The 27,155-nt window shown below is 42.0% G+C and overlaps 1 protein-coding gene across 1 annotated transcript in view; it reads right to left on the bottom strand.

The window, feature by feature from the left end:
• Window positions 1-6,378: 6,378 nt before the first annotated feature.
• The window catches only part of LOC132869568 (glutamate receptor ionotropic, kainate 2), a 219,363-nt gene continuing 198,586 nt past the window's right edge, over window positions 6,379-27,155 (bottom strand). The window contains exons 11-16 of the mRNA XM_060902809.1: window positions 24,336-24,559; window positions 16,970-17,088; window positions 12,930-13,147; window positions 12,460-12,685; window positions 11,099-11,349; window positions 6,379-6,543 (exon numbers count right to left, since the gene is read on the bottom strand). Coding sequence (XP_060758792.1) covers window positions 6,379-6,543; window positions 11,099-11,349; window positions 12,460-12,685; window positions 12,930-13,147; window positions 16,970-17,088; window positions 24,336-24,559 — 1,203 coding nt within the window. The remainder of the gene's footprint in view (window positions 6,544-11,098; window positions 11,350-12,459; window positions 12,686-12,929; window positions 13,148-16,969; window positions 17,089-24,335; window positions 24,560-27,155) is intronic.

Below are 27,155 nucleotides of genomic sequence, written 5' to 3'. Positions count from 1 at the left end.
AATGTAGAACTATTATTTTTCACTAATTTTGGAAGTCAGATAGACTGCAAGTACTGAGAAGAGAGGTGTGAATACTCTTTGTCAATACATTTGTTATGCATTTTCTATTTCTCATTATGTGTTAAAAAAATTTCCTGTTTTTTGTGGTATTTGTGATAAAGTTGTATTAGGAATGTAATTCTAGTATCGTAACAACACTATGCCCAACTGTGGTAAAAGGCATTATTCTAGCCTGGCTATATTAAATTTATTAAATGTTATGTGATAGTGTATTAATATAATTGCTTTGGGCTGCATTTTGCTTATTTTTGTCAAAGTGTGGTTTCTTCCACGTTACTGCATGTTTATAAAACCATTAGTTGGCTTTCTCGGAGAACAGTTTTCATGTAGAATAAGGGGCGCAAGTGCTCTAGTTTCTGACAGAAAATTTCTGGAAATTACTGTCTGTCATCTGTCCAGCTCTTATCCAAAATTCCACTATTTGTCATGATCTGCCCTGGACTTCCACTCCAGAGATTTATTATCTCCCAGCTCAGCGCAATCCGGATCCGGGACAGGACTTCCATCTTACCGGCATTCATTTCCTGGTCTGCTCTGCTGTGTATAAATAGGCCGTTCTCAGAAGGGGACTTTGCCAGAATGTCTTGTCTGTTTCTCACATTGTCTCTGTGCCATTTTGCTTCCTGGATTTTTGCTCTCTGTTTTTGCCTATTCTTTGCCACAGTTTTTGCACTCTTGTCTTGCCATTTTTTCATGTTTTTGTGCTACGTTTTTTTGTTTGTTTATTCTCTTGGACTTTAATTGAATCATTTTTTATTCATTGGATTTTCTGGTTTGTGTTTCTGCTTTTGGATCCTACTCACCACATCTCGTCACCCAGAACAGTAAGTTCTGGCCAACATGGATCCAGCGGAACTGAACCATCTGAGAATGGCTATGCGGCAGCAAGGAGCCCTCCTCGGGACCCGCCACCAGGAACTCCGGCAGATCACCCAGAACCTGGCCACCCTGTCCAACTCACTCAACCTCCTAGCCACACAACTCCAGCATTCCCAAGCTATGCCTACCCCTGCCCAGTTGTCCCTTTCTTCACCTTCCGCCACCGCCGCTCTCCACGAACCAAGACTCCCTTTGGCTCAGCCCTACAGTAGAGAACCAGGTACCTGCAGATCTTTTTTTGTCACAGTGCTCACTGATCTTGGAGCTCCAACCTCTGGCTTTCCCCACAGAATGCTCCCGGGTAGCCTATACCATCATGCTCCTCACCAGCAAGGCCAGGGAATGGGGGACAGTGGTCTGGGATGCTGACGCACCCTGTTGTTCCAGCTTCAAGGAATTCTCTGAGGAAATTCCAGCCTGATGGACCTTGCCAATTGTATTGACGTACGGGTCCAACAATGGAGGAGAGAGAGGAGCTGCCGCAACTTCAACCCCTCTCCACCACCCGCCTCGTCCATCGAACCCATGCAGGTAGATCGGGTACAGGTGTCAGCGGAGGAACAACTGTGCTGACAGAGCACAGGGGCTTGCTTCTACTGCGGTCAGCAGGGACACATCTGCCGAGCCTGCCCGCTAAAAGGACGAGCCCACCAGTGAATTGAGGGGCCCTGGTGGGCAATACTCAGAACCAGTCCCCTGCCAACCAACCATTGCTCCCCATTATCATCACTCTCAACAACCGGCATCACCATCTTCAGGTGCTCGTTGACTCAGGCAGACAGGAACCTAATCTGCTCCGCCGCCAAGGATCTTGGAATCCTGTTACTCACCCTCAAGGTCCCTCTCACTGTCCTGACACTCAATGGCACTGGCTTGACCACCATCACTCACCTCACCACCCTGCTCACCCTAAGGATTTCAGGTAAACACTGCGAAACCATACAAGTCATGAACAACCCTCACATTCCCATTATTCTTCGATTACCCTGGTTGATGCAGCACAACCCCCACTTAACCTGGACTGACCACACCATCTTAGGCTGGAGTCCTTCCTGCCTGGCCTCCTGCCTGAACCCTGCTCTGCCTCCTGCCAAACCACCTCTGCCCTCAGCCAGCGAGTTTCCTGACCTTTCTCATGTGCCTCTGGAGTATCTGGACCTCAAGCCTGTCTTCAGTAAGACCTGAGCAGTGTCCTTCCCCCCCCCCATAGGCCTTATGACTGCAGTATAGACCTCCTGCCAGGGATGGCGCCACCCAAGGGATGTCTCTACTCTCTTTCCCCTGGCGAGAGACAGGCCATGGAGAAAATCAATCACTGAGTCTCTGGCAGCTGGGATTATCTGCCCTTCCTCCTCCCCGGCAGGGGTGGGGTTCTTCTTTGTGGAGAAGGACAAGTTGCTCTGCCCCTGCATTGACTATCAAGGTCTCAACGCCATCACAGTCAAGAACCACTACCGCTTATGACTACAGCCTTCGAACTACTACAGGGAGCAAAGGTGTTCACTAAATTGGACTTGTGCAATGCATACAGTATCACCTAGTTAGGATCAGGGAAGGGGATGAGTGGAAGACAGCCTTCAACACCACCACAGGCCACTGAGTACCTCGTAGTCCCTTTTGGCCTGACTAACGTGCCCGCAGTATTCCAGGCATTGGCTGATGTCTTGAGGGGCTTAACACCTTTGTTTACCTGGACGATATCTTGATTTTCTCTTGCTCCCTGGAGGAACATCGGGGTCACGTCCGGCAAGTTCTTAAATGCCTGCTGGAGAATAAGCTGTTTGTTAAGACAGAGAAGAGCGAGTTCCACCAAGGCTCTGTCTTGTTCCTGGGGTTCATCATTTCACCAGCCAAGATCCAGCTGGACCCCCTTAAGCTGGAGGCAGTCGCTGACTGGCCCACCCCATCTTCGAGACAAGAGCTCCAGTGCTTCCTGGGGTTTGCCAACTTTTGCAGGTGTTTCATCTGCAACTTCAGCACAGTGGCCTGACCTTGACCAAGTTCAAGTGGGGGGAGGAAGCAGAGAGGGCCTTTTCCAGTCTCAAACAGGTTTACCACAGCAGCCATTCTCCCCATACCTGATTCTACCAAGCAGTTTATCGTTGAGGTTGACACCTCCGAGTCAGGGGTCAGAGCCATCTTATCCCAGAGGGCCAAAGACAACAAGGTCCACCCATGCTCCTTCTCCCACTAGCTATCCCCAGCCGAACAAAACTACGACATCGGCGACCATGAACTACTGGCCGTGAAACTAGCCTTGGAGTGGAGGCACTGGCTTGAGGGGTCTGACCTCCCATTCCTAGTCTGGACCGACCATAAAAACCTGGAGTATCTCAAGTCTGCCAAACATCTTAATTCCCGTCAAGCCTATTGGTCTCTTCTCCCAATTCAACTTCACATTCTCCTACTGCACAGGCTCCAAGAAGAGCAAACCCGACACCCTGTCCAGGATGTTCTCCTCGACCAAGAGGATTCCAAGCCACCCGAGACTATCCTTCCTCCACGCTGCCTGGTGGGAGCCGATATTCTAGAGGTTGAGACGCTCATGCAGAAGGCCCTGGAGCAGGGCCCTGGTGAAGGTAACTCTAATAATATTCTTCATAACCATCTGTTTGTCCCCTGTCATGTGCGAACTCTGGTGCTGCAGTGGGGTCACGGTTCCAAGTTGGTCTATCATCCAGGAGCTGCCCAAACCCTAGCTCTCATCCAGTAGTGCTTTTGGTAGCCATCCATCAAGGAGGATGTCCAGAAGTTCGTGGCAGCCTGTGACATGTGCTCCCGGAACAAGACAGCCAATCGACCCCCTGCCGGCCTACTAAGGCCCCTTCCTACTCCGCATTGACCTTGGTCTCACATCACCCTGGACTTCATCACAGGACTCCCCAATTCAGGTGGCAATACATGCATCCTCACAGTCATTGACCGTTTTTCTCAGACCGTCCATTTCATTCCTCTGCCCAAGCTCCCCTCAGCCAAAGAGACTGCAGAACTACTCATCCACCACGTTTTCTCCCGACATGGTCTGCCTACCGACATAGTTTCTGACCGGGGTCCTCAGTTCACTGCACAGTTCTGGAGAGCCTTCTGCAAACTTCTCAGGGCCACCTGTAGTCTCTCCTCAGGCTTCCACCCACAGACCAACGGCCAGGCAGAATGGGCCAACCAGGCTTTGGAGGTTGCTTTCAGGTGCATGGTGTCCAGGGATGCCAGTTCTTGGAGCAAGTACCTTCCTTGGATTGAATACGCACATAACACTCTCCCTTCCTCTGCCACAGGTCTCTCTCTGTTCCAGTGCTCACTAGGGTACCAACCACCACTGTTCCCCAGCCAGGAGGAGGAGGTCACCATACCATCAGCCCAGGCCTTTATACACCACTGCAGGAGGATGTGGGCAGTGGCCCGGAGAAGACTTTCACTCTGCACTTGCATCCAAGAAGCAGGCCGACAAACATCGCTCCAAGGCACCCACCTACTAAGTGGGCCAACAAGTTATGCTCTCCACACACCACCTGCCACTTAGGGACATCTCTTGCAAGTTGGCACCCAGGTTCCTTGGACCCTTCCTCATCAAGAAGGTAATCAACCCATGTTCTGTTCGACTGGCATTACCACTCACCATACGACGTGTTCACCCTACCTTTCATGTATCACAGCTTAAACCTCTGGATATACAATGCATTGAATAAAGTGGAAAGATGGGGGGGGGAATGTAATATTCATTCATGCATTTCCTGTGAATTGTGTACTGACAGTGATTTGTGAGTCAAGTACTCATGGTCATTCCTAAAAATTCATTTATTTTGCCTCTATATTGCCACATTTTCACTTTTTAACCATATCAATTAAAAAAAAAAAAACAGTCAAAAGGTGAAAGCCACTCGTGTGTATGAATGCATATTTGCAGTTTGATTCCAGATTTATCATGTTATGTTTATGGCCAGAAGGACAATTTCTTAGTTTGCACTCTGGTTCCAGCTTTCTTTTCCATATGTATAACAAAGTTAAACTGTATGCTGAGTTCCCTCTGAAGAGATGTTTGACCACTTTTGACAATTTTATGGTGTTTCCATTCATGCCAGTGAAAAATAAGCAGCTGAATTACAGAAATGAAAGCTTCAAGTGTCAGTTTAGTTCATACAACGATCATACAATATTGACTGTTTTACAGTCTTTTGTCAGTTACAACTGTCTCAAGGCATACTTATTTAGTTAACTTTTCCCAGGGCTTAAGATTACTAGCCATTCAAGGTGTAGCTCAAAAATAGCTTAGTACAGTGCCATATAAGTGTAAAACACATGAACAAACCAAAACTGCAACAACTATGCAATTAATAGCAAAGAACGAAAAACATGACCACAAATTCAGAAACATGACAGCAAAACCAAAAACACACAAGCACCAACTAAAAACAAACAGAAAGGGTAGTTCTTATTTAGAAACAAAAAAACACTTGCTCATTGATTGGCTACAGCGTGCAATAGTTTGAAAATAAATGTGGAAAATCAGAGCTGGAGGACATTTACAATAAGAGGAATGATGAGTCTAAATGAATCTACTGATTCATTACACTACTGATGTGTTTATCATGTATATTCATATGATGTTGTTCGTGAAATTTTGTCTACTTTATATCATATGTGGATGCTAAAAAGTCACCTAAAGAAAGCTGGGTCATTCAGAAGAAAGGATTAATCTTATATTGATCCAGTTACTATAATAACAAACTTTTGCATTAAATCAGTTTCACTAGGCTAACTAGAAAACAGACTGGGAAAAAAAATCATTTTCCTTGTGATAGTCATACGCTGTGTCCAATGAGCAACAAGCAGATTTCCGTTTTGAAGTAACACTTCTTTGTTTTTGTTAATGTGTTTTTGGTTTGTTAATGTGTTTTCCAGTTGTGAGCCACCGTAGTTAAGGGTACGTTTAGCTAAAAAGCTGTATTTGAGCTTTTGTCTGAACATTCTCTTTCATACACATTCAGTCACTTTTTGAAAAAATCACATTCAAAGTCGTCTTTTTTAATACATAAGGGTTAAAAACTAATAACACAAACTGAATTTGATAAATGGAAATATTAGAAAATGGTACTATTCAAACTCTGAGGCTCTCCATCCAAGGAGATGTTGAACATTTACTGGAATGAATATTGGAACAATAAGAACAAGTAGTAAAATCTCATTCTTATGTGGCAAACAGTGTGAGACATAGCAAGAGACTTTAAACTGATGTAATTGCTATGCAGGTCTGTAAAGGTTTACAGATCTATTTTGCCCAGGTATCTGGATTTCCACAGGAAACATCTCTGAGGACAAGAGCTGGGTTGGTCCAGGTGGACCCAAAGGCATTGCGGAATTGATTCCTGCCCTACGCACCCTCTTGCCCCACACTTTCTCACACCTCCCTGAGAGGGGAGAGAGGCAGGGAAGTGATGAGTCTCAAGCCATGGTCTCTTTTCCTGGCAGTCTTCTGTCATTGAAGGTGTGCATGTTTATCACTTCCTCAGTTTTGACAATGGCAGGAGGCTGAGGTTTTTGTTTGAGTCGCCGCTGACACTTCAGAGACACAGTTAGCTCATCCACCATGGCACTACAAAAGGATCGCTGGAAAATCAGAGGAGAAAAAGAAGAAAGGATTGGAAAAATCTAAACAAAATGAGTAAAAAAAAGTGGTTAAACTGATTCAACCAATGATTCTCTAAAAATTACTTATTTTAATTAATAGTCATCAATGGGCTTCATGGGCTTTTCATATGTTAAAACAACAAATACATGCTTTCTATGACATATTTCATGAACTATGTGTTAATAACTTTAAGTCTAATTGTAGCTACAAAGTCTATGCTAGTCACATCTACTCTGGCACGGTGAATAAAATATGCAAGACTCATGATTGAGAACTCACTCTTATTTATTGTCACCCAGTCTATTTTCTAGCAAGTCAAAATGAGTCAGTGAATCAAACACTGATTTTGGACCAAACTCTGAGCATATAACTCTTGAATCTAAAATTGATTATTTAATGGCCAATAAAAAAATAGTACACAAGTGAATATGAAAAAATGACAGTGTCTTGCAAAAGTATTCATCCCCCTTGGTGTTTGTCCTGTTTTGTCACATTACAAGCTGGAATTTTTTTTTTTTTGGGGGGGGGGTTAGTACCATTTGATTTACACAACATGCCTATCACTTTAAAGGTGCAAATTGTTTTTTTTTTGTGACACAAACAATAATTAAGATGAAAAAACAGAAATCTGAAGTGTGCATAGGTATTCACCCCCTTTCATATGAAACCCCTAAATAAGACCTGGTCCAACCAGTTTGCTTCATAAGTCACATAATTAGTTGATTAAGATCCACCTGTGTGCAATCAAAGTGTCACATGATCGGTCACATGATGTCTGTACAAATCAACCTGTTCTGGAAGGATCCTGATTCTACAACACTACAACAAGCAACATGAAAAGCAAGGAGCACTCCAGACAGGCCAGAGACAAAGTTGTGGAGAAGTATAGATCAGTTAAAAATTAAAAAATATCCCAAACTTTGAATATCCCACAGAGCACCATTAAATCCATTATAGCAAAATGGAAAGAATATGAAGAAGTCAAGTCAAGTTTATCTGTATAGCGCTTTTAACAATAAACATTGTCGCAAAGCAGCTTTACAGAATTTGAATGACTTAAAACATGAGCTAATTTTATCCCTAATCTATCCCCAATGAGCAAGCCTGTGGTGATGGTGGCAAGGAAAAACTCCCTCAGACGACATGAGGAAGAAACCTCGAGAGGAACCAGACTCAAAAGGGAGCCCATCCTCATTTGGGCAACAACAGACAACATGACTATAACATTAACAGTTTTAACATGAAGTCAGTTTCGTTGATGTTATAACACTTCATTGATGGAAACTTGAGTGCAAAAGTGTTCATGACAACTGCAGTCCTAAAGTTAGCAAGTCAACTGTAGTCCTCAGCCATAAAAGCATTACTGTAAGTGTCCAGAGCGTCCTCCAGGTGTGACTTTCAACTGTCCACATGGGGCCGTCCTCCACAGGAGTGATGTGGTGAAACTCCAACCAGACACAGGGCACCAGGATGGATCAGGCAGGTCCGAGGAGCAGAAGAGGTCAGCATCTCGATCCCAGGACCGACATGTAACTCAAAGGGACAGATGGGGGCGGGGAGAAAACACAGGTTGTTAAGTATGCCCAATGTCATCTGAATAAGTAGGAACAGTATACATATTACACGGAGTACAATCAGGGACTCTGGCAACTAACTATGACAGCATAACTAAAAGGGGAGAGCCAGAAGGTAACACAGGCATGAGGGAGCCCTGGGACATAAAGCAGCCAGCCACTACACCGTCAGCAAACTCGAGCGAGCAAGTGAGTGGGGGACTGACAGCATCCATACATCCCAGTTTACCAAAACACTCTATGTCTGAGGACCCTCCAGATCTACACCTTTACCTCATAAACACCATTAACACAAGGCTTGACTAAACAGATATGTTTTCAGCCTAGACTTAAATGCTGAGACTGTGTCTGATTCCTGAATATTACTTGGAACGCTGTTCCCTAACTGTGGGGCTTTGTAAGAAGAGGCTCTGCCCCCTGATATAGCCTTCACTATATGAGGTACCAGCAGATAGCCTGCACCTTTTGATCTAAGTAGGTGTGGCGGGTCAGAGAGGACCAGAAGTTCACTCAGGTACTGTGGTGCGAGACCATTCAGTGCTTTAAAGGTCAATAGTAGTATTTTATAATCAATACGAAATTTGATTAAAGAAGAAGAAGAAACCTTTATTTGTCACATGCACACTCAAGCACAGTGAGATTCATCCTCTGCATTTAACCCATCTGAAGCAGTGAACACACACACACACACACACACACACACACACACACACACACACACACACAGAGCAGTAGACAGCCACACTACAGCACCCAGGGGACAGTTAGGGGTTAGGTACCTTGCTCAAGGGCACTTCAGCCCAAGGCCACCTCAGCCCAAGACCACCCCATGTTAACCTACAGTAACTGCATGTCTTTGAACTGTGGGGGAAACCGGAGCACCCAGAGGAAACCCACGCAGACACAAGGAGAACATGCAAACTCCACACAGAAAGGCCCCTGCCAGCCGCTGGGCTCAAACCCAGAACTTTCTTGCTGTGAGGCGACAGTGCTAACCACTACACCACCGTTTATACTTTCCATTATAGCAAAATGGAAAGAATATGGCACCACGACAAACCTGACAAGAGAAGGCAACTCACCAAAACTAACAGACTGGCCAAGGAGGGCATTTATCAGAGATGCAACAAAAACACCAAAGATAACACTAAAGGAGCTGCAAAGATCTACAGTGGAAATAGGATTATCTGTCCAGAGAACCAATTTAAGCCGTACACTCCACAGAGTGGGGCTTTATGGAAGAATGGCCAGGAAAAAAAAACACATTTGGAGTTTTCGCAACAGCATGTGGCAGACTCCCCAAACACATGGAAGAAGATTCTCTGGTCAGATGAGACTATAACTGAACATTTTGGCCATCATGGGAAATACCATGTGTGGCACAAACCCAACACTTCCGATCACCCTGAGAACACCATTCCTACAATGAAGCATGGTGGTGGCATCATCATGCTGTGGGGATGTTTTTCATCTCCAGGGACAGAAAAGCTGATCAGGATTGAAGATAAGATGGATGGCACTAAATACAGGGCAATTCTGGAGGAAATCCTGTTTGAGTCAGCCAGAGGTTTGCGACTGAGATGAAGGTTCACATTCCAGCAGGACAGTGACCCTAAACATCCTGCTAAAACTGCAGTGGAGTGGCTTAAAGGGAAACATTTAAATGTATTGGAATGGCCTAGTCAAAGCCCAGACCTCAATCCAATTGAGAATATGTGGCATAATTTGAAGATTGCTGTACACCAACGTAACCCATCTAACTTGAAGGAGTTGGAGCAGTTTTGCCTTGAGGAATGGGCAAAAATCCCATTGACTAGATGTGCTAAGCTCATAGAGACATACCCCAAGAGACTTGCAGCTGTAATTGCAGCAAAAGGTGGCTCTACAATGTATTGACTTTGGGGGGTGAATACCTATGCACACTCCAGATTTCTGTTTGCTCATCTTAATTATTGTTTGTGCCACAATAAAACAACAATTTGCACCTGGAAAGTGGTAGGCATGTTGTGTAAATCAAATGGTGCTAACCCTGCAAAAATCCATTTTAATTCCAGCTTGTAATGCGACAAAATAGGACAAACACCAAAGTGGATGAATGCTTTTGCAAGACACTGTACTTGGATGATAAGAAACAATGCTGGGAAACAAATTTGATCATTTCTGTTTTGCTTTCACTGTCACAGTTGGTGGTAACAGTCAAACTGAGCTCTAGCCCAAAAGTGAATTGACCCCTGAAGAAGGCTGGACTAAACAGATTTAAGAGAGAGGAAGAGGGCTAAGAATTAATTTTGACAGGAGTGAGATATTCATAAAATACCATATGTCTCCTGGCAAAATGTTTGTGGACACCATCACACCCATATGTGGTTCTTCCTCAAACTGTTGCCACAATGGTGGAAGCACACAGTTGACTAGAATATCTTTGTATGCTGTAGCCTTACGATTTCCATTCCCTGAAACTAAGAGGCCCAAACCTATTCCAGCATGACAATGCCCTTGTGCAAAAAAAGTGAACTGGAACACTGGCTACACCTCAGGCCTCACCACCCAACATCAGTGCCTGAGCTCACTAATGCTGTTGTAGGTGAATGATCAGAAATCCCCACAGGCATGCTCCAAAATCTCTTGGAAAGCCTTCCCAGACAAATGGAGCTTATTATTACAACCATAGGGGAACTACATCTGGAATGAGATGTTCACCAAGCACATAATTATGGGTATGATTGTTAAGTGTCCACATACTGTATTTTTGGCCATACAGTGTATTTTTGTGTTGATCTTTGCATAGCATATATTACAAATTTGGTGATCCCAAGCTGTTTAGTATGGTATGTAGTCTCCCATCTTTATTTGCCAAAGAAAAAATGTAAAAAAATAAAATAAAAAATGCAGAAAATATACAACACCCTGTATTTTTATTTATTTATTTTTTTCACAAACAAGACATGTAACCGCTTACCTTCTCCATCTGTGCATTCTGTTTGGACTTGTATAGCACTTCCCCCACTGCCACAAAAACAGACAGGACCAAGCCTGCAGCGAGCACGATGAAAATGCCCCCGATGTTTTGCACTCCAAGTGCACTTGCCTCTTTGCTTTCCTCCTCTGGACAACCATTTCCTCGCCACCATTTCTCTTTCATCATGTGAAGCTTTCCTTCTTCTTGCAACTGCAAGATCGCTATTGTGATCTTGTCTCGGTAAGGAGAGCCTATGAGGACAAAACATATCACTTCAATGAATTAAAAAAAACTAAGTGCTTTACAGATGAGATAAGATTTCTGGACATACTGTATGTCTGTTAAATAATGTTGCCAGTCTGTAGTGATTATAATTATTTTGCACAGAAAAGCAATCTCCGTACAAATCACAGAAATGGGAGTGTCTTCATGATGTATACATCATTGTTACACTGAATGTTTCATGCATACTATGTACAACTCATTTTAATACAATCTGATTGTTTCGACCTTCATTATAAACTTGCTGTAGTGCATGGGACCAGGCAAATATCATTAGTAGGTCACATAACAATAACTGTCATAGGCTGTGCCTGTGCTAGGAACTCAGTAACTTACTTAAAACCCTCAGAAGTGTCACTTCTCTGCCAATTCCTTGTAAATCTTGTCTATATTTTACTTAACCCATTATGCGTGAATTTGTATGTTGGGTATGTTTTAAATGTATTAAATAAATTATATGCCGACACATTGTAAGTATCTGTCTCAAAATCCATCCAGTGCAGAAATTCAATAATGTTATGGGGCAGTCATCTTGTAGAAACCAGAATTAATTGTAGTATTCTTCCAGCCCCTCAGTCCATCCATCCATCCATCCATCCATCCATCCATCCATCCATTATCTATACTGTTTATCTGTCAGGGTCATTGGAGAAGCTGGAGCCAATCCCAGCTGAATTTGGGTGAGAGGTGGGGTACAACCTGGGAAAACTGCCAATCTATCACAGGGCTAAAACAGAGACAAACAACCATTCACACCTATGGGCAATTTCAAGGAGCCAATTGACCTAATCCACCTGTCCTTGGACTGTGAGAGGAGACCGGAGCACCCAGAGCGAATTCACCCAGACACAGGGAGAACATGCAAACTCCACATAGAAAGGCCCCAGTTGGCCATGAGGTTCAAAGCTGGAACCTTCTTGCTGTAAGGCAACAGTGCTAATCACTGTACCACCGTGCCACCCAGCCATTTGGTCATGCTTCCAAAAGTTCAAATTGTACCATAAAACTAATAAAAGTGTAAAGAAAAGTTGCATATGACAATTCTACTATGAACTACAGTTACAGGTTGTAGTATTTACCCATAGGTGTTCCTACACCATAGGCCTTGGAATCGATGAGGCCTCCAACCTGTGTAAGATTGCAGTTGCGTTGAGTGACAAACTCGATTGTGGTGGACTCCATGAGGAATGCATAGTCAGAAGTCAGCACTCGATGGATGCCCTCTTCTACACTCTTTACCATCACAGATTGCCTCCTGCTGTTCATGAACTCCCACATCTTATCATAAGTAGAGATCTTTGTCTTCTACATAAGGAGAATGGAGAGAAAATATTTAGTGCTGATTCATTTTAAAAGATAATAGCGAAATGACCATCTATGAATTGCTTTAGTGAGCTCTAAATAATTTCTGGTCATTTACATCCAAAACAAGGTTCTGTCTTAGAATCTGATGAAGGCATAATTCTTCTAAATAGCTTATGAACTTATCTCCTCAGATGAAAATGGACTGTAAAAAAATAACTCTCTTGTTTGATTTCAGCTGTAGCACCTTGAAGAATGTCATGGTAGATCCATCTTCAACTACACCATAGGGGATCTTTGTCTGCTTGGCCAGGTCATCAGCTGAGTCAATGGGAGACTCCATTCTCTCCACAGTGAGGAATGCAGCAAGGTTTGCTGTGTATGATGAAATGATGATCAAAGTGAAGAACCACCAGATTCCTCCAACTATTCTGGTAGACAAAGCCTTGGGCATCAGCTCAGACCCTGTAGTACAGTGCAGACAGTACAGTGGAAAGGGGAGCAAATGGCAGTACAGGATTGAGAAGGATTTTAAAAAAGAGGAAAATAATGGAAAACAGGAAAAAAGGAAGACCTGGTAACAAGTGAGCCATTTTACCTGGAAGGTTCCCTTCCTCCATCCAAGTCTAAATCTTCTACCATAAACCATTTCTCTTCTACATAAACGTTTCTAAATTTCTGTGCTAGAGTACATTACACTTCATAGTTTACTACCAACATAGTTCACTGATACTTTTAAAAGACATAGCTTTTTACTTACCTAGAGAATATTGTCATTAGTTGAAAAATAAGTACTGTTTTTATTTATACACCCAAGGAAGGCTGAAATCAGACAGTGAGTGGTGGTACCAACTACCTTTCTTTTTGTTATTTGTCCAAAAACATGAGCTGCTATATTTTGATACTGTTATATAACACACACACAGTATATATTATATACACAGTGTATATATATATATATATATATATATATATATATATATATATATATATATAATCTCATTATCTCTAGCCGCTTTATCCTGTTCTACAGGGTCGCAGGCAAGCTGGAGCCTATCCCAGCTGACCTGACTATGGGGTACACCCTGGACAAGTCGCCAGGTAATCACAGGGATATATATATATATATATATATATATATATAAAACCCCGATTCCAAAAAAGTTGGGACAAAGTACAAATTGTAAATAAAAACGGAATGCAATAATTTACAAATCTCAAAAACTGATATTGTATTCACAATAGAACATAGACAACATATCAAAGGTCGAAAGTGAGACATTTTGAAATTTCATGCCAAATATTGGCTCATTTGAAATTTCATGACAGCAACACATCTCAAAAAAGTTGGGACAGGGGCAATAAGAGGCTGGAAAAGTTAAAGGTACAAAAAAGGAACAGCTGGAGGACCAAATTGCAACTCATTAGGTCAATTTGCAATAGGTCATTAACATGACTGGGTATAAAAAGAGCATCTTGGAGTGGCAGTGGCTCTCAGAAGTAAAGATGGGAAAAGGATCACCAATCCCCCTAATTCTGCGCTGACAAATAGTGGAGCAATATCAGAAAGGAGTTTGACAGTGTAAAATTGCAAAGAGTTTGAACATATCATCTACAGTGCATAATATCATCAAAAGATTCAGAGAATCTGGAAGAATCTCTGTGTGTAAGGGTCAAGGCCGGAAAACCATGCTGGGTGCCCGTGATCTTCGGGCCCTTAGATGGCACTGCATCACATACAGGCATGCTTCTGTATTGGAAATCACAAAATGGGCTCAGGAATATTTCCAGAGAACATTATCTGTGAACACAATTCACCATGCCATCTGCCATTGCCAGCTAAAACTCTATAGTTCAAAGAAGAAGCCGTATCTAAACATGATCCAGAAGCGCAGACGTCCTCTCTGGGCCAAGGCTCATTTAAAATGGACTGTGGCAAAGTGGAAAACTGTTCTGTGGTCAGACGAATCAAAATGTGAAGTTCTTTATGGAAATCAGGGACACCATGTCATTTGGACTAAAGAGGAGAAGGACGACCCAAGTTGTTATCAGCGCTCAGTTCAGAAGCCTGCATCTCTGATGGTATGGGGTTGCATTAGTGCGTGTGCCATGGGCAGCTTACACATCTGGAAAGACACCATCAATGCTGAAAGGTATATCCAGGTTCTAGAGCAACATATGCTCCCATCCAGACGATGTCTCTTTCAGGGAAGACCTTGCATTTTCCAACATGACAATGCCAAACCACATACTGCATCAATTACAGCATCATGGCTGTGTAGAAGAAGGGTCCGGGTACTGAACTGGCCAGCCTGCAGTCCAGATCTTTCCCCCATAGAAAACATTTGGCGCATCATAAAACGGAAGATACGATAAGAAAGACCTAAGACAGTTGAGCAACTAGAATCCTACATTAGACAAGAATGGGTTAACATTCCTATCCCTAAACTTGAGCAACTTGTCTCCTCAGTCCCTAGACATTTACAGACTGTTTTAAAGAGAAAAGGGGATGTCTCACAGTGGTAAACATGGCCTTGTCCCAACTTTTTTGAGATGTGTTGTTGTCATGAAATTTAAAATCACCTAATTTTTCTCTTTAAATGATACATTTTCTCAGTTTAAACATTTGATATGTCATCTATGTTCTATTCTGAATAAAATATGGAATTTTGAAACTTCCACATTATTGCATTCCGTGTTTATTTACAATTTGTACTTTGTCCCAACTTTTTTGGAATCGGGGTTGTATATATTATTGCAAACATGTTGTTTGTTTAAAAGTCTAGATATTTCTAGATATCTGGCAACTATGGAGATTGCATACGCTTGGCCAAAAATGTGTGACACACTAACACTTGTAATTTCATGCATTTTCCCCAAAGCAGAATTAGACTGCACAGAACAAAATAGAATAGAAGTTTTGTCTCTCATCCAACTGAAAACCTTGTTGGGTCATACTTTCATGCACCCAAGGTAACTTCAAACCTCATCACCACCTCCCACTGACCCCTATGGGGCAAACTACAGTGGCAAGGGACTCTGTAGTGTTCATTCCCTAGGGTACAGTGTATAGCAGTCTCATCTCTCATATTTTCCATATTAAGATGCATATTTTCACTGAGCTCTATAGATAATGACTTCTGGGTATTGCTGTATCATGAACTCTCAAGCCAGGCCATGTCTGGTGTTGCTATTTTACAGTGTTTTCTGGAATCTTTTTGTTGTTGTTGAAACTCATGACTAGATTTTTATCAACGTGCATGCATTTTATGCATTTGGTAAAAATCAAACTGCTTAAATCACAATCTGAAGTGTAATCTATCTAATGGGTAAACCTTGAAATGCCATGCTATCTTAATTTTTAAGTGTATCCTTTTGTGCTGTTCTCTTGAGTGCTATTGGGAAACAGCATCGCACAGGACTTTGTAATGATTTAACTCACTATAAATTGAACTAATTATATGTTATTATTTCTAGTGGTTTCTACTTGCTAAATGAATTGCAGCGATGGTGCAGAGGAAGAAGCACCTTCACTCTCAAGCATGCAAGGTATATTGAAGAGTATGCATTCAAATGAATGTCTGTGTTGTGAAAAGCATTCTGAGCATCAGCCTGTTACAAGTATAACTGATGGAGCTACTGTGTTTGTTTGTTTGTTTGTTTTACTGAAGTGCAGCTTTCTCTCATCCATCCATCCATTATTCATAACCACTTATCCTGTGCAGGGTCACGGTCAACCTGGCGCCTATCCCAGCTGACTATGGGCAAAAGGCGGGGTACACCCTGGACAAGTCACCAGATCATCGCAGGGTTGACACATAGAGACAAACAACCATTCACACACTTTTTTTTTGCACCAAAGATTGCATTTAATTTCATTGTATTTATTTACAATGACAGTAAAGCTACTCTATTCTACATTCACATTCACACCTATGGTCAATTTAGAGCCACCAATTAACCTAACCTGCATGTCTTTGGACTGTGGGGGAAACCAGAGCACCCAGAGGAAACCCACGCAAACACAGGGAGAACATGCAAACTCCACACAGAAAGGCCCCCGTCGGCCACTGGGCTCAAACCCAGAACCTTCTTGCTCTGAGGTGACAGTGCTAACCACTACACCACCGTCCTACCCAGCTTTCTCTCAGTAAATTCTATATTGTGTGAACACACACAGAGTCCTTTGCAGCCTGTAGTACCAGCTCTAAACCAAATGGGGCCCCAGAGAAGCCGACTGGGCTACAGTGAGCCAGAATAATAGCACAGACAGGCTGAAGCGTCTACCTTGTTGCATGAGAGCACCAACTCCGAACCAGAAACTATTTAGCAGAGTGAAATTATTCTCCACCATATCAGAATCAGGGTTACATGGATGAGGATTATACCACTCATATGGGCTGAACCTGATGTAGAGAAAAAGAAAAAGATGGTTAGACAAGCATTAATGAAAGATGAAAAGTGCCATACATAAAACAATTGTCCCTCAATGGAATGACTGATCTTGTATTCTCTTAAAGATATGGTCATTACTGTTAAATGGATTTGTCCAGTGTTATCTTACAATCAGTAGGACATTTGAATAGTTCATTAAACTGAATTATCCATTCATTTTATGCTGAATATGCCTGCCTTTTAAATAATTCAATAGATTTATAATAAATGAATAAGCACTCTATGTCCAGTAGCTGAAGCTCTATTATCCAAGCAGCTCTTATTGCATTACCTGTTATTAGATGGTCAAGCAATCCACCTTGACCAAAGACTATAGAACTGATATTTCTTCTTTCATGTAGAGTACATATATGTCTATTGGTCTACAGGAAATTATTAAATGAAAGGAAGCACCCCAAAACAGGCTTATAAACTCAGGGGTATTTGTCTCCAGTCCTGATTGGCCAGAGACCAGCATAATTTGATGATTCAACTGATCAAAGACATTCAATTCAAATTACTCACTCATTAACAGGCTGAGTATGAGTGTTAGAGCAGGTAAATAACTAAATCCTGATAAACTGCAGGACTGGAATTGAGGACCTGTGATGTACAGTCAACCCCAGAATTATTGGAACCCAACAGGAAATTGGGGGTCTGTTTAATATACAGTGCCATGAAAAAAAGTATTTCATTATTTCTTCTATTTAAATATTTTTTAAAATAAAAAAATTCAAAGACAAAACAATGTGAGTAAATAAAAAAATAGTTTTTAAATGATCATTTCATTTATTGAAGGAAAAAAAACATTTTCTAACACCAACTGTCCCTGTGAGATTAAAAAAAAGAAAAAAAAGTAAACCGCAGCTCCATTATAACAAACTCCTTGGGGGACGTCCAAATACTTTGTTATACTGAAAAGTTCATAATACTGAAATGGACCCACTTGTCATGCCAAACATTCACTCTTATGTAAAATAAGACCAACTGTGTTTAATGTATATTTACACTGAATTCACTTACATATTTACGAAGTAAAGGAAATAAGTCACTCTTAAATAAAGGAAATAAGTCACACTCGCCATCATTTGCTTGCCACATCTTCTTTCTTTTCAGTCCATCATGCTGATTGCAGTTATTGATAAAGGCTTGGTGCCCTTTTTCTTTTGCTTTAAAAGTTGGAATTGATTTGTTCGGGATACCATATTCTTTCGACAAATTCATTGCTTTCTCATCACACTTTACAGTCCATGATATGAAGTTTGCCTTCAAAGATGTCACATCTACACAAATGCAGTGGCGCACCTCGAACTACTATTCTCATACACGCGCGCAGCGCCATCAGGGCTAATTAGCATGCACCTGTTCCAGATTAGAGAACAATCACAGCATGTGCTCATAAGGACTCTCACTACACACAGACTTTGCAAAGTCGACACGCTGTACCTTGTGTCTCATATTACCAAGCTTTTTTGTAGCACTGTGCTGATATTCTGTTTTCTGCCTCTATTTTGTGTTTTGGATTTTGCCCTTTGTCTCCGCCTTTGATATCCTGTCTATGCCTCACTTGACCATTGCCTGACTGATTTTTGATCAGTGATTTGGATCTGTTTGCCAGTGTGTTTTAAATAAAACTCTTCCAGTGATCATATCCATCTATCGCCTGCAGAGAGTATCTTACGTTTACGAGGAGCCATGACAACAATGCTTATGGAGTAAAGACTCGAGTAAAACTGCTTTTAGCTTGTAAAGTCCTTTTTAAGGGATTTTTTGAAGTCAATGATTGCTGTTCTCGATCATCGTCATTAAGCCTTTGTTTTATGGCGTTAACACGTATTTTTAACTTGACTGCAGACTTGATTACTTATTGCTTGTCTCTGGGGGAAAGAGGAGTGCATAGCTCAGTAATGTTTGTTTTGAAGACTCATTGTCATTAAAGGTGGGAGACAAACTTAGTTTCTTATATGTGAACGTTCATCGTAAAAGAGTTTGTTATAGCAGGGTTGCAGTATAATTCCTCCCCTTAGTTATTTAATCAACCAGTTAACCAAATTTAATTGATATGATAATTGGGTTCTGCCAACCTTGTTGAATCTAAACATCACTTAAATACTGTATACCATTTCCAGCAATGTGAAGTAAGCTAAAAGTTCTCAGCAAGCAGCACACTATGTCACAATCAAAAGAAATTCCAAAAGAGATGAAAAAGTAAGTTGAAATATATCAGCGTGGAAAGAGTTACAAAGCCACTTATTTCTAAGGTTCTGGGACTCCATCAAACCACAGTTTGGAGAAAACTTGGAAGAGTTGTGAATCTTCCCAGAAGTCACTGACCTACCAAAATTCTTCCAAGAGGCTTGTCATCCAGAAAGTCACAAAAGAACTCACAGGAACATCTAAAGAACTGTAGGTCTTGTTCATCTTGTTCAACTATTGGGCAAAAATGGTATCCATGGTTGAGTTGCAAGGTGAAAGCCACTGCTAACCAAGAGTAACAAAGACTCATCTGTCAAAAAACACCTTGATGACTGCCTAGCATTTTATAATGAAGTTCTATGGATTGATAAGTCAAAAGTGAAACATTTGAAAGACATGGTTTCTGTTTCATCTGTCGTAAAACTAACTTGGTGTTCCTTACTAAGAACATCATACCAACAGTCAAAAATGGTGGCGGTATTGTGATAGTATTGGATGCTTTGCTGTTTCAGGGCCTAGGCAAATTGCTATAACCATGAATTCTGCTCTCTACCAGAAAATCCTGAATGAGAATGTCTGTCACTTTGTGAACAAAAGCTCAAGTGCAGTTGTGTAATGATCCAAAGCACAAGAGCAAGTCCTCCTATGAATGGCTGAAACAAATCTAAATTAAGGTTTTGTACTGGCATAGTCAAAGTCCTAACTTGAACCCCAAGACCTTAAATACAATGGTGCTTGAAAGTTTGTGAACCCTTTAGAATTTTCTATATTTCTGCATAAATATGACCTAAAACATCATCAGATTTTCACACAAGTCCTAAAAGGAGATAAAGAGAACCTAGTTAAACAAATGAGACAAAATATTATACTTGGTCATTTAATTATTGAGGAAAATGATCCAAAATTACATATCCATGAGTGGCAAAAGTATGTGAACCTTTGCTTTCAGTTTCTGGTGTGACGACCCCCCCCCCCCCCCCCCCCCCCCCCCTTGTGCAGCAATAACTGCAGCTAAACATTTCCAGTAACTGTTGATCAGTCCTGCACACCAGCTTGGAGGAATTTTAGCCCATTCCTCTGTACAGAACAGCTTCAACTCTGGGATGTTGGTGGGTTTCCTCACATGAACTGCTCGCTTCAGGTCCTTCCACAACATTTCGATTGGATTAAGGTCAGGACTTTGACTTGGCCATTCCAAAACATTAACTTTATGCTTCTTTAACCATTCTTTGGTAGAACGACTTTTGCGCTTAGGGTCGTTGTCTTGCTGCATGACCAACCTTCTCTTTAGATTCAGTTCATGGACAGATGTCCTGACATTTTTCTTTAGAATGCGCGGTATAATTCAGAATTCACTGTTCCATCAATGATGGCAAGCTGTCCTGGCCCAGATGTAGCAAAACAGGCCCAAACCATGTAGTGAAAATTCATTATGTCTGATTATTATAACTATTCTTTAAGTTCGTTTCTTAAGACACGTATTTTTTAGTATGTTACCTCACTTGTTGACAGTTTCGGCGAACACTTCCGCCTTCTTCAAAACAGTCACCAGATGTCGAGTGGTGACGTGCCTTATCAGCTGATGTTACTCTATGGAGCACCCCTAAGACCCATAGTAGACAGTATAGGATCAGTTACTTACAACCTTTCCAAGACACTGGCAGACATAATTAAACCACTCCTCGGACTCACGGAATACCACTGCAAAAACTCAAAACAACTGGCGAAAGAACTAAAGGAAATCAAGATAAAAAAGGATGAAATCTTTGTATCACATGACGTCATATCCCTCTTTACAAAAACACCGGTCACAAACACTCTCAACATAGTAGAAAACCGGTTAAAAGCAGACAGAACCCTGAAAAAACGTACAAAACTTACAGCACAGGACATAACAAAACTATTACATTTCATTTCCACGTCCACATATTTCCAATACAGAGGTACAATCTACAGACAAAAAGAGGGATTTGCAATGGGAGACCCGCTATCTGCCACTCTATGCACACTTTTTTATGGAGGATCTGGAAACCCGAGCCATAGAAACAGCACCGGATGACTGCAAACCTATCTTCTGGAAAAGATACGTTGATGACATTCTTGAAATAACCAAAACAGGTCACACACAACAACTCACGGATCATCTAAACTCCATAGACAAGACAGGCAACATCAAATTCACACACGAAGAGGAAACGGACAGGACAATAGCATTTCTGGACCTAAAAATACACCACACAGAAGAAGGTAATATCAGAATTACAACATACAGAAAACCTACACATACCGATCAATATCTTCTCTGGACATCTGAACATCCCATAGCACACAAAATGTCAGTAATCAGAACACTATACGACCGAACACAGAACATCACGGAGGAGAAAGACAGACAGGAGGAGGAACAACACATCCAACAGGCATTAAAAAACTGCCAATATCCACCGTGGGCAATTCGAAAAGGAAAATCACAGACACAAAAAAAGGAAAAAAACAAACAAGAAAAAACACAGAAAAAACAAACCGGGGCTTTGTCACATTACCATACATAAAAGGAGTTACAGAACGCATCCAACGATCCATGAGGAAATACCACATCAACACCCCGGTCAAACCATACAAGAACCTCCGACAGCTGCTCGTTCACCCCAAAGACAAAATACAACTGGACAATAAATGCAATGTCATCTATGAAATCCCTTGCCGGTCATGCAATAAAGTCTATATTGGTGAAACGGGCAGATGCTTCCACACTCGCAGGAAAGAACACCAATTAGAATGTGAAAAAGAAACAACAAAAAGACTCACAAGATCCGAAAAAGAAAAAGCAAACCAAGAAAACTTAAAATCAGCCATTTCAGACCACTGCAAACGACAGAATCATATTATGAATTGGGAAGAGGCCAGAGTCATTCGCGCTGAAGAGAATAGATATCAGCGTTGGATTTTGGAGGCAGTAGAGATACGTAAGCGGGCGCAGAGGACGATGAACCGGGATGAGGGAGCGTACGCGCTGTCACATACCTGGAGCGCAGTCCTGGGGCAGCGACCTGACAGCAGGAGGCGTGGACTACCTGTCAAATTGGGCGGGACGTTCACGCCTCCATAGAGTAACATCAGCTGATAAGGCACGTCACCACTCGACATCTGGTGACTGTTTTGAAGAAGGCGGAAGTGTTCGCCGAAACTGTCAACAAGTGAGGTAACATACTAAAAAATACGTGTCTTAAGAAACGAACTTAAAGAATAGGCCCAAACCATGATACTATCACCACCATGTTTCACAGGTGGGATAAGGTTCTTATGCTGGAATGCAGTGTTTTCCTTTCTCCAAACATAACACTTCTCATTTAAACCAAAAAGTTCTATTTTGGTCTCATTTGTCCACAAAACATTTTTCCAATAGCCTTCTGGCTTGTCCACATGATCTTTAGCAAACTGCAGATGATCAGCAATGTTCTTTTTGGAGAGCTGTGGCTTTCTCCTTGCAGCCCTGCCATGCACACCATTGTTGTTCAGTGTTCTCCTGATGGTGGACTCATGAACATTAACATTAGCCAATGTGAAAGAGGCCTTCAGTTGCTTAGAAGTTACCCTGGGGTCCTTTGTGACCTCGCCGACTATTACACGCCTTGCTCTTGGAGTGATCTTTGTTGGTCGACCACTCCTGGGGAGGGTAACAATGGTCTTGAATTTCCTCCATTTGTACACAATCTGTCTGACTGTGGATTGGTGGAGTACAAACTCTTTAAAGATGGTTTTGTAACCTTTTCCAGCCTGATGAGCATTAACAACGCTTTTTCTGAGGTCCTCAGAAATCTCCTTTGTGTGTGCCATGATACACTTCCACAAACATGTGTTGTGAAGATCAGACTTTGATATATCCCTGTTCTTTAAATAAAACAGGGTGCCCACTCACACCTGACTGTCATCCCATTGATTGAAAACACCTGACTCTAATTTCACCTTCAAATTAACTGCTAATTTTAGAGGTTCACATAATTTTGCCACTTACAGATATGTAATATTGGATCGTTTTCCTCAATAAATAAATGACCAAGTATAATATTTTTTGTCTCATTTGTTTAACTGGGTTCTCTTTATCTACTTTTAGGACTTGTGTGAAAATCTGATGATGTTTTAGGTCATATTTATGCAGAAATATAGAAAATTCTAAAAGGTTCACAAACTTTCAAGCACCACTGTAGTTGCTTCATGCCTGAAAGCCCTCCAATGTGGTTGAACTAAAGCACTTCTACAAACAAAAGTGGGCCAAATTTCTACACAATGACCTGAAAAGCTGATTTCTGGTTATCAGTAGTGTCTGGTTGCTGCTAAAGATGGCACAACCTTTTATTAAGTTTTGCCAGGAGGAGGGAGATTATCATGTAAAAACTGTGTTTTGTGTTTTCTCATGTTCTCCTTGAGTTTTTGTATGATGATCTGAAACAATTTACTGTAACAAAAATGCAAAAACAGAGGAAATCAGGTGGTGGTGGGGGGCATTCTTATATACCCCATTGTAGTGTGTCTTTGTTAATTGTTGCATGTGATTTTGACTGAAGATTATGTGAGCTTGTATTGTTTTCCTGGAAAAATCTAGTTTCTAATATTTCTTATATTTTTAGTTGGATTATATACATTTTCCTATGATTAGCCTGCCTTTAATTAAAAAACAAAATCATACATTTTCTCAGTAATATGCAGAGGGTTCCAAGAGTCAGACAAAAAACAAACTTACCCATCATACAGCAACATCATTAAAATTTTGTTGAATGCATATTCTGAACCAACTTGGGTGACAATTGTGACCTTTCTTTTTAGGTATCATAGTGCCAGTAACACTGAGGGTGACACACCTTTAACCACAATACTTCTGAGGGCCTTAGAATTGAGACACCACTCAAAAGTTTTGCGGTTAAACAAAATGGAAGAATATACCGTACAAAAAAAAGAGTGTTTTGCATAATTTTCTGATCTTGACAAAATATCCTTTTTTTCTCCATCAAAGTTGACATGTTACCTGGCTATGACAAACAGCACACAACTGACACCCAAGTAAGCCAGCAGAATATACATCCAGATATCAGGGGAAAGGGGATTGAGGAAGGAGAAGACGCCAGGGTTTGTGCCATTGGGTTTGCGGTACAGGATGCTGATGCCAAGAGTCATGAAGGGCTTAGAAAAATCGATCACCTTCTCCCTCACATATGTTATAGCCAAGGGAGCCACTGCCAGATCTGCTTTCTGTCAAACAAAACAGCAAAAAAGAGAGAAGCAATTAAGAAACATTGATTCAAAACCCTCAAATAATGAACTAATTACTTGTGGTCTACAACCCCGATTCCAAAAAAGTTGAGACAAAGTACAAATTGTAAATAAAAACGGAATGCAATAATTTACAAATCTCAAAAACTGATATTGTATTCACAATAGAACATAAACTACATATGTCGAAAGTGAGACATTTTGAAATTTCATGTCAAATATTGGCTCATTTGAAATTTCATGACAGCAACACATCTCAAAAAAGTTGGGACAGGGGCAATAAGAGGCTGGAAAAGTTAAAGGTCCCATGGCATGAAATTTTCACTTTCTGAGGTTTATTAATGTTAAAATGAGTTCCTTTGACCTTCTTAAGTCACCCCAGTGGCTAGAAATTTCATAATGTGTAAACCAAACTATGCCCAACATTTGAGAATGGCGCGTCAAAATGGCGCGTTGATAAGCTCTTCCCTTTACTACGTCAGCAAGGGAGATGATCCCCACGCCCCCCTCTGGATTCCCACCCACTGTATGGATTGCCCGCCCAGTTGTAGTGAGGAGACCATAGAGGACACAACAACATGGCATCATCTAAGCGAGCAAAACATGGAAATTGCGCTGTACATGGATGTGACAACACAGAAAAGAGTCTTTTCTGTGTTGTCACATCCATGTGTTTTTACTGCCGACGGGAGAGCCCCTGAAGACGCAGTGGCTTAATTTTATTTACTTCAATAATACGCCGTCGAGTCTACCTAAGACGGTGTATGTTTGTCGGAAGCATTTTCCTGAGGAATATTTCCACAACTTGGGACAGTACAGGGCAGGTTTTGCACATCAACTGTCACTGAAGCCTGGGTCCGTACTAAGCATCCCTGCCGCATCAGCCACAAACACCGAACAAGTAAGTGTATAACTGTTAAGTCGTTTTGCCGTGTTTTAAAATTGGTGCGTTTGCAATGGCTACATTAGCTGTGCAGCTAACCGCTTCCTGCAGTTAGCCAGGTACTCTGCACTACCTCTGTTATAATAGCCAATCAAAACAGTTTTTACAAAGACACCCACATTCTTTTTTTTAAGTCACTCGTTCATTTTATTTGTTTGTTTGTTCAGTAAAAACCCAAACATTTGTTGAATTTATTTTATTTCCTCGCGTCGCACCTTAATGACGTCAGCGCGCGGTATTTTTCCCTGATTCTGGGCCGGGGTGTCGTTAGTGGCAGAGCAGCTCCATCGCTGTGATCCATTGAAAGTCAGCCCTAGATCCAATCTTTTGTCGGGAGCCGAGGTTGCGCGGGCGGCCCTCCAGCGGCACCGGCCGCCCGTGGAGGCAGCGGTTCTCCCAGGGGTGAGTTGGGGGGAGGAAATGGCAAAGTCCCCACTCCTCCATGGTAAAACTGCTCAGTTTTACCATGGGCCTCAAGCTGAAAAAAAAAAACGACAAAGTCCCAGTTTTACCATGGGCTCGAGTTGTACCATTTTTTTTAGACAGGGCGGACGGACCAGGGCATTCGCCCGCCTGGCCATGCCTGATGAGGAGTGCTCTCGGCCGGCTTGGGAGGCAGACGGCAGCCCCTCCTGGAAGTGCAGTTTTACCATGGGCCTTAGGCGGAAAAAAATGACAAAGTCCCACTGCTCAGTTTTACCATGGGCCTCAGGTGGGAAAAAATGACAAAGTCCCAGTTTTACCATGGGCTCGAGTTGTACCATTTTTTTAGACAGGGCGGACGGACCAGGGCATTCGCCCGCCTGGCCGTGCCCGACGAGGAGTGCTCTCGGCCGGCTTGGGAGGCAGACGGCAGCCCCTCCCCCTCCCCCCATGGTACGCCCCCACCCTCTACCCTTCCCCGCCTCCATGCTTCTCATTAGCAAAATGATGCACTGGGAAAAGGGCTGAAATGGGGCCTTCTTCCAGGAGGCTATATCTACATTCCGAGGGTTCATTTCGAGAAAGGCTGCGGATATAATATCCGGAAGCCTCCATGATCCCGTTTAAAGCATCAACAAACCACCATGCCATGGGTCCTTTAAAGGTACAAAAAAGGAACAGCTGGAGGACCAAATTGCAACTCATTAGGTCAACTGGCAATAGATCATTAACATGACTGGAAATAAAAAGCGCATCTTGGAGTGGTAGCGGCTCTCAGAAGTAAAGATGGGAAGAGGATCACCAATCCCCCTAATTCTGCGCTGACAAATAGTGGAGCAATATCAGAAAGGAGTTCGACAGTGTAAAATTGCAAAGAGTTTGAACATATCATCATCTACAGTGCATAATATCATCAAAAGATTCAAAGAATCTGGAAGAATCTCTGTGCGTAAGGGTCAAGGCCAGAAAACCATACTAGGTGCCCGTGATCTTCAGGCCCTTAGACGTCACTGCATCACATACAGGCATGCTTCTGTATTGAAAATCACAAAATGGGCTCAGGAATATTTCCAGAGAACATTATCTGTGAACACAATTCACCGTGCCATTCGCCGTTGCCAGCTAAAACTCTATAGTTCAAAGAAGAAGCCGTATCTAAACATGATCCAGAAGTGCAGACGTCTTCTCAGGGCCAAGGCTCATTTAAAA

The sequence above is a fragment of the Neoarius graeffei genome, chromosome 21 (genome assembly GCF_027579695.1).
Source record: "Neoarius graeffei isolate fNeoGra1 chromosome 21, fNeoGra1.pri, whole genome shotgun sequence".
Taxonomy (NCBI): Eukaryota; Metazoa; Chordata; class Actinopteri; order Siluriformes; family Ariidae; genus Neoarius; species Neoarius graeffei.
This window is presented reverse-complemented; position numbering and strand designations above follow the sequence as displayed.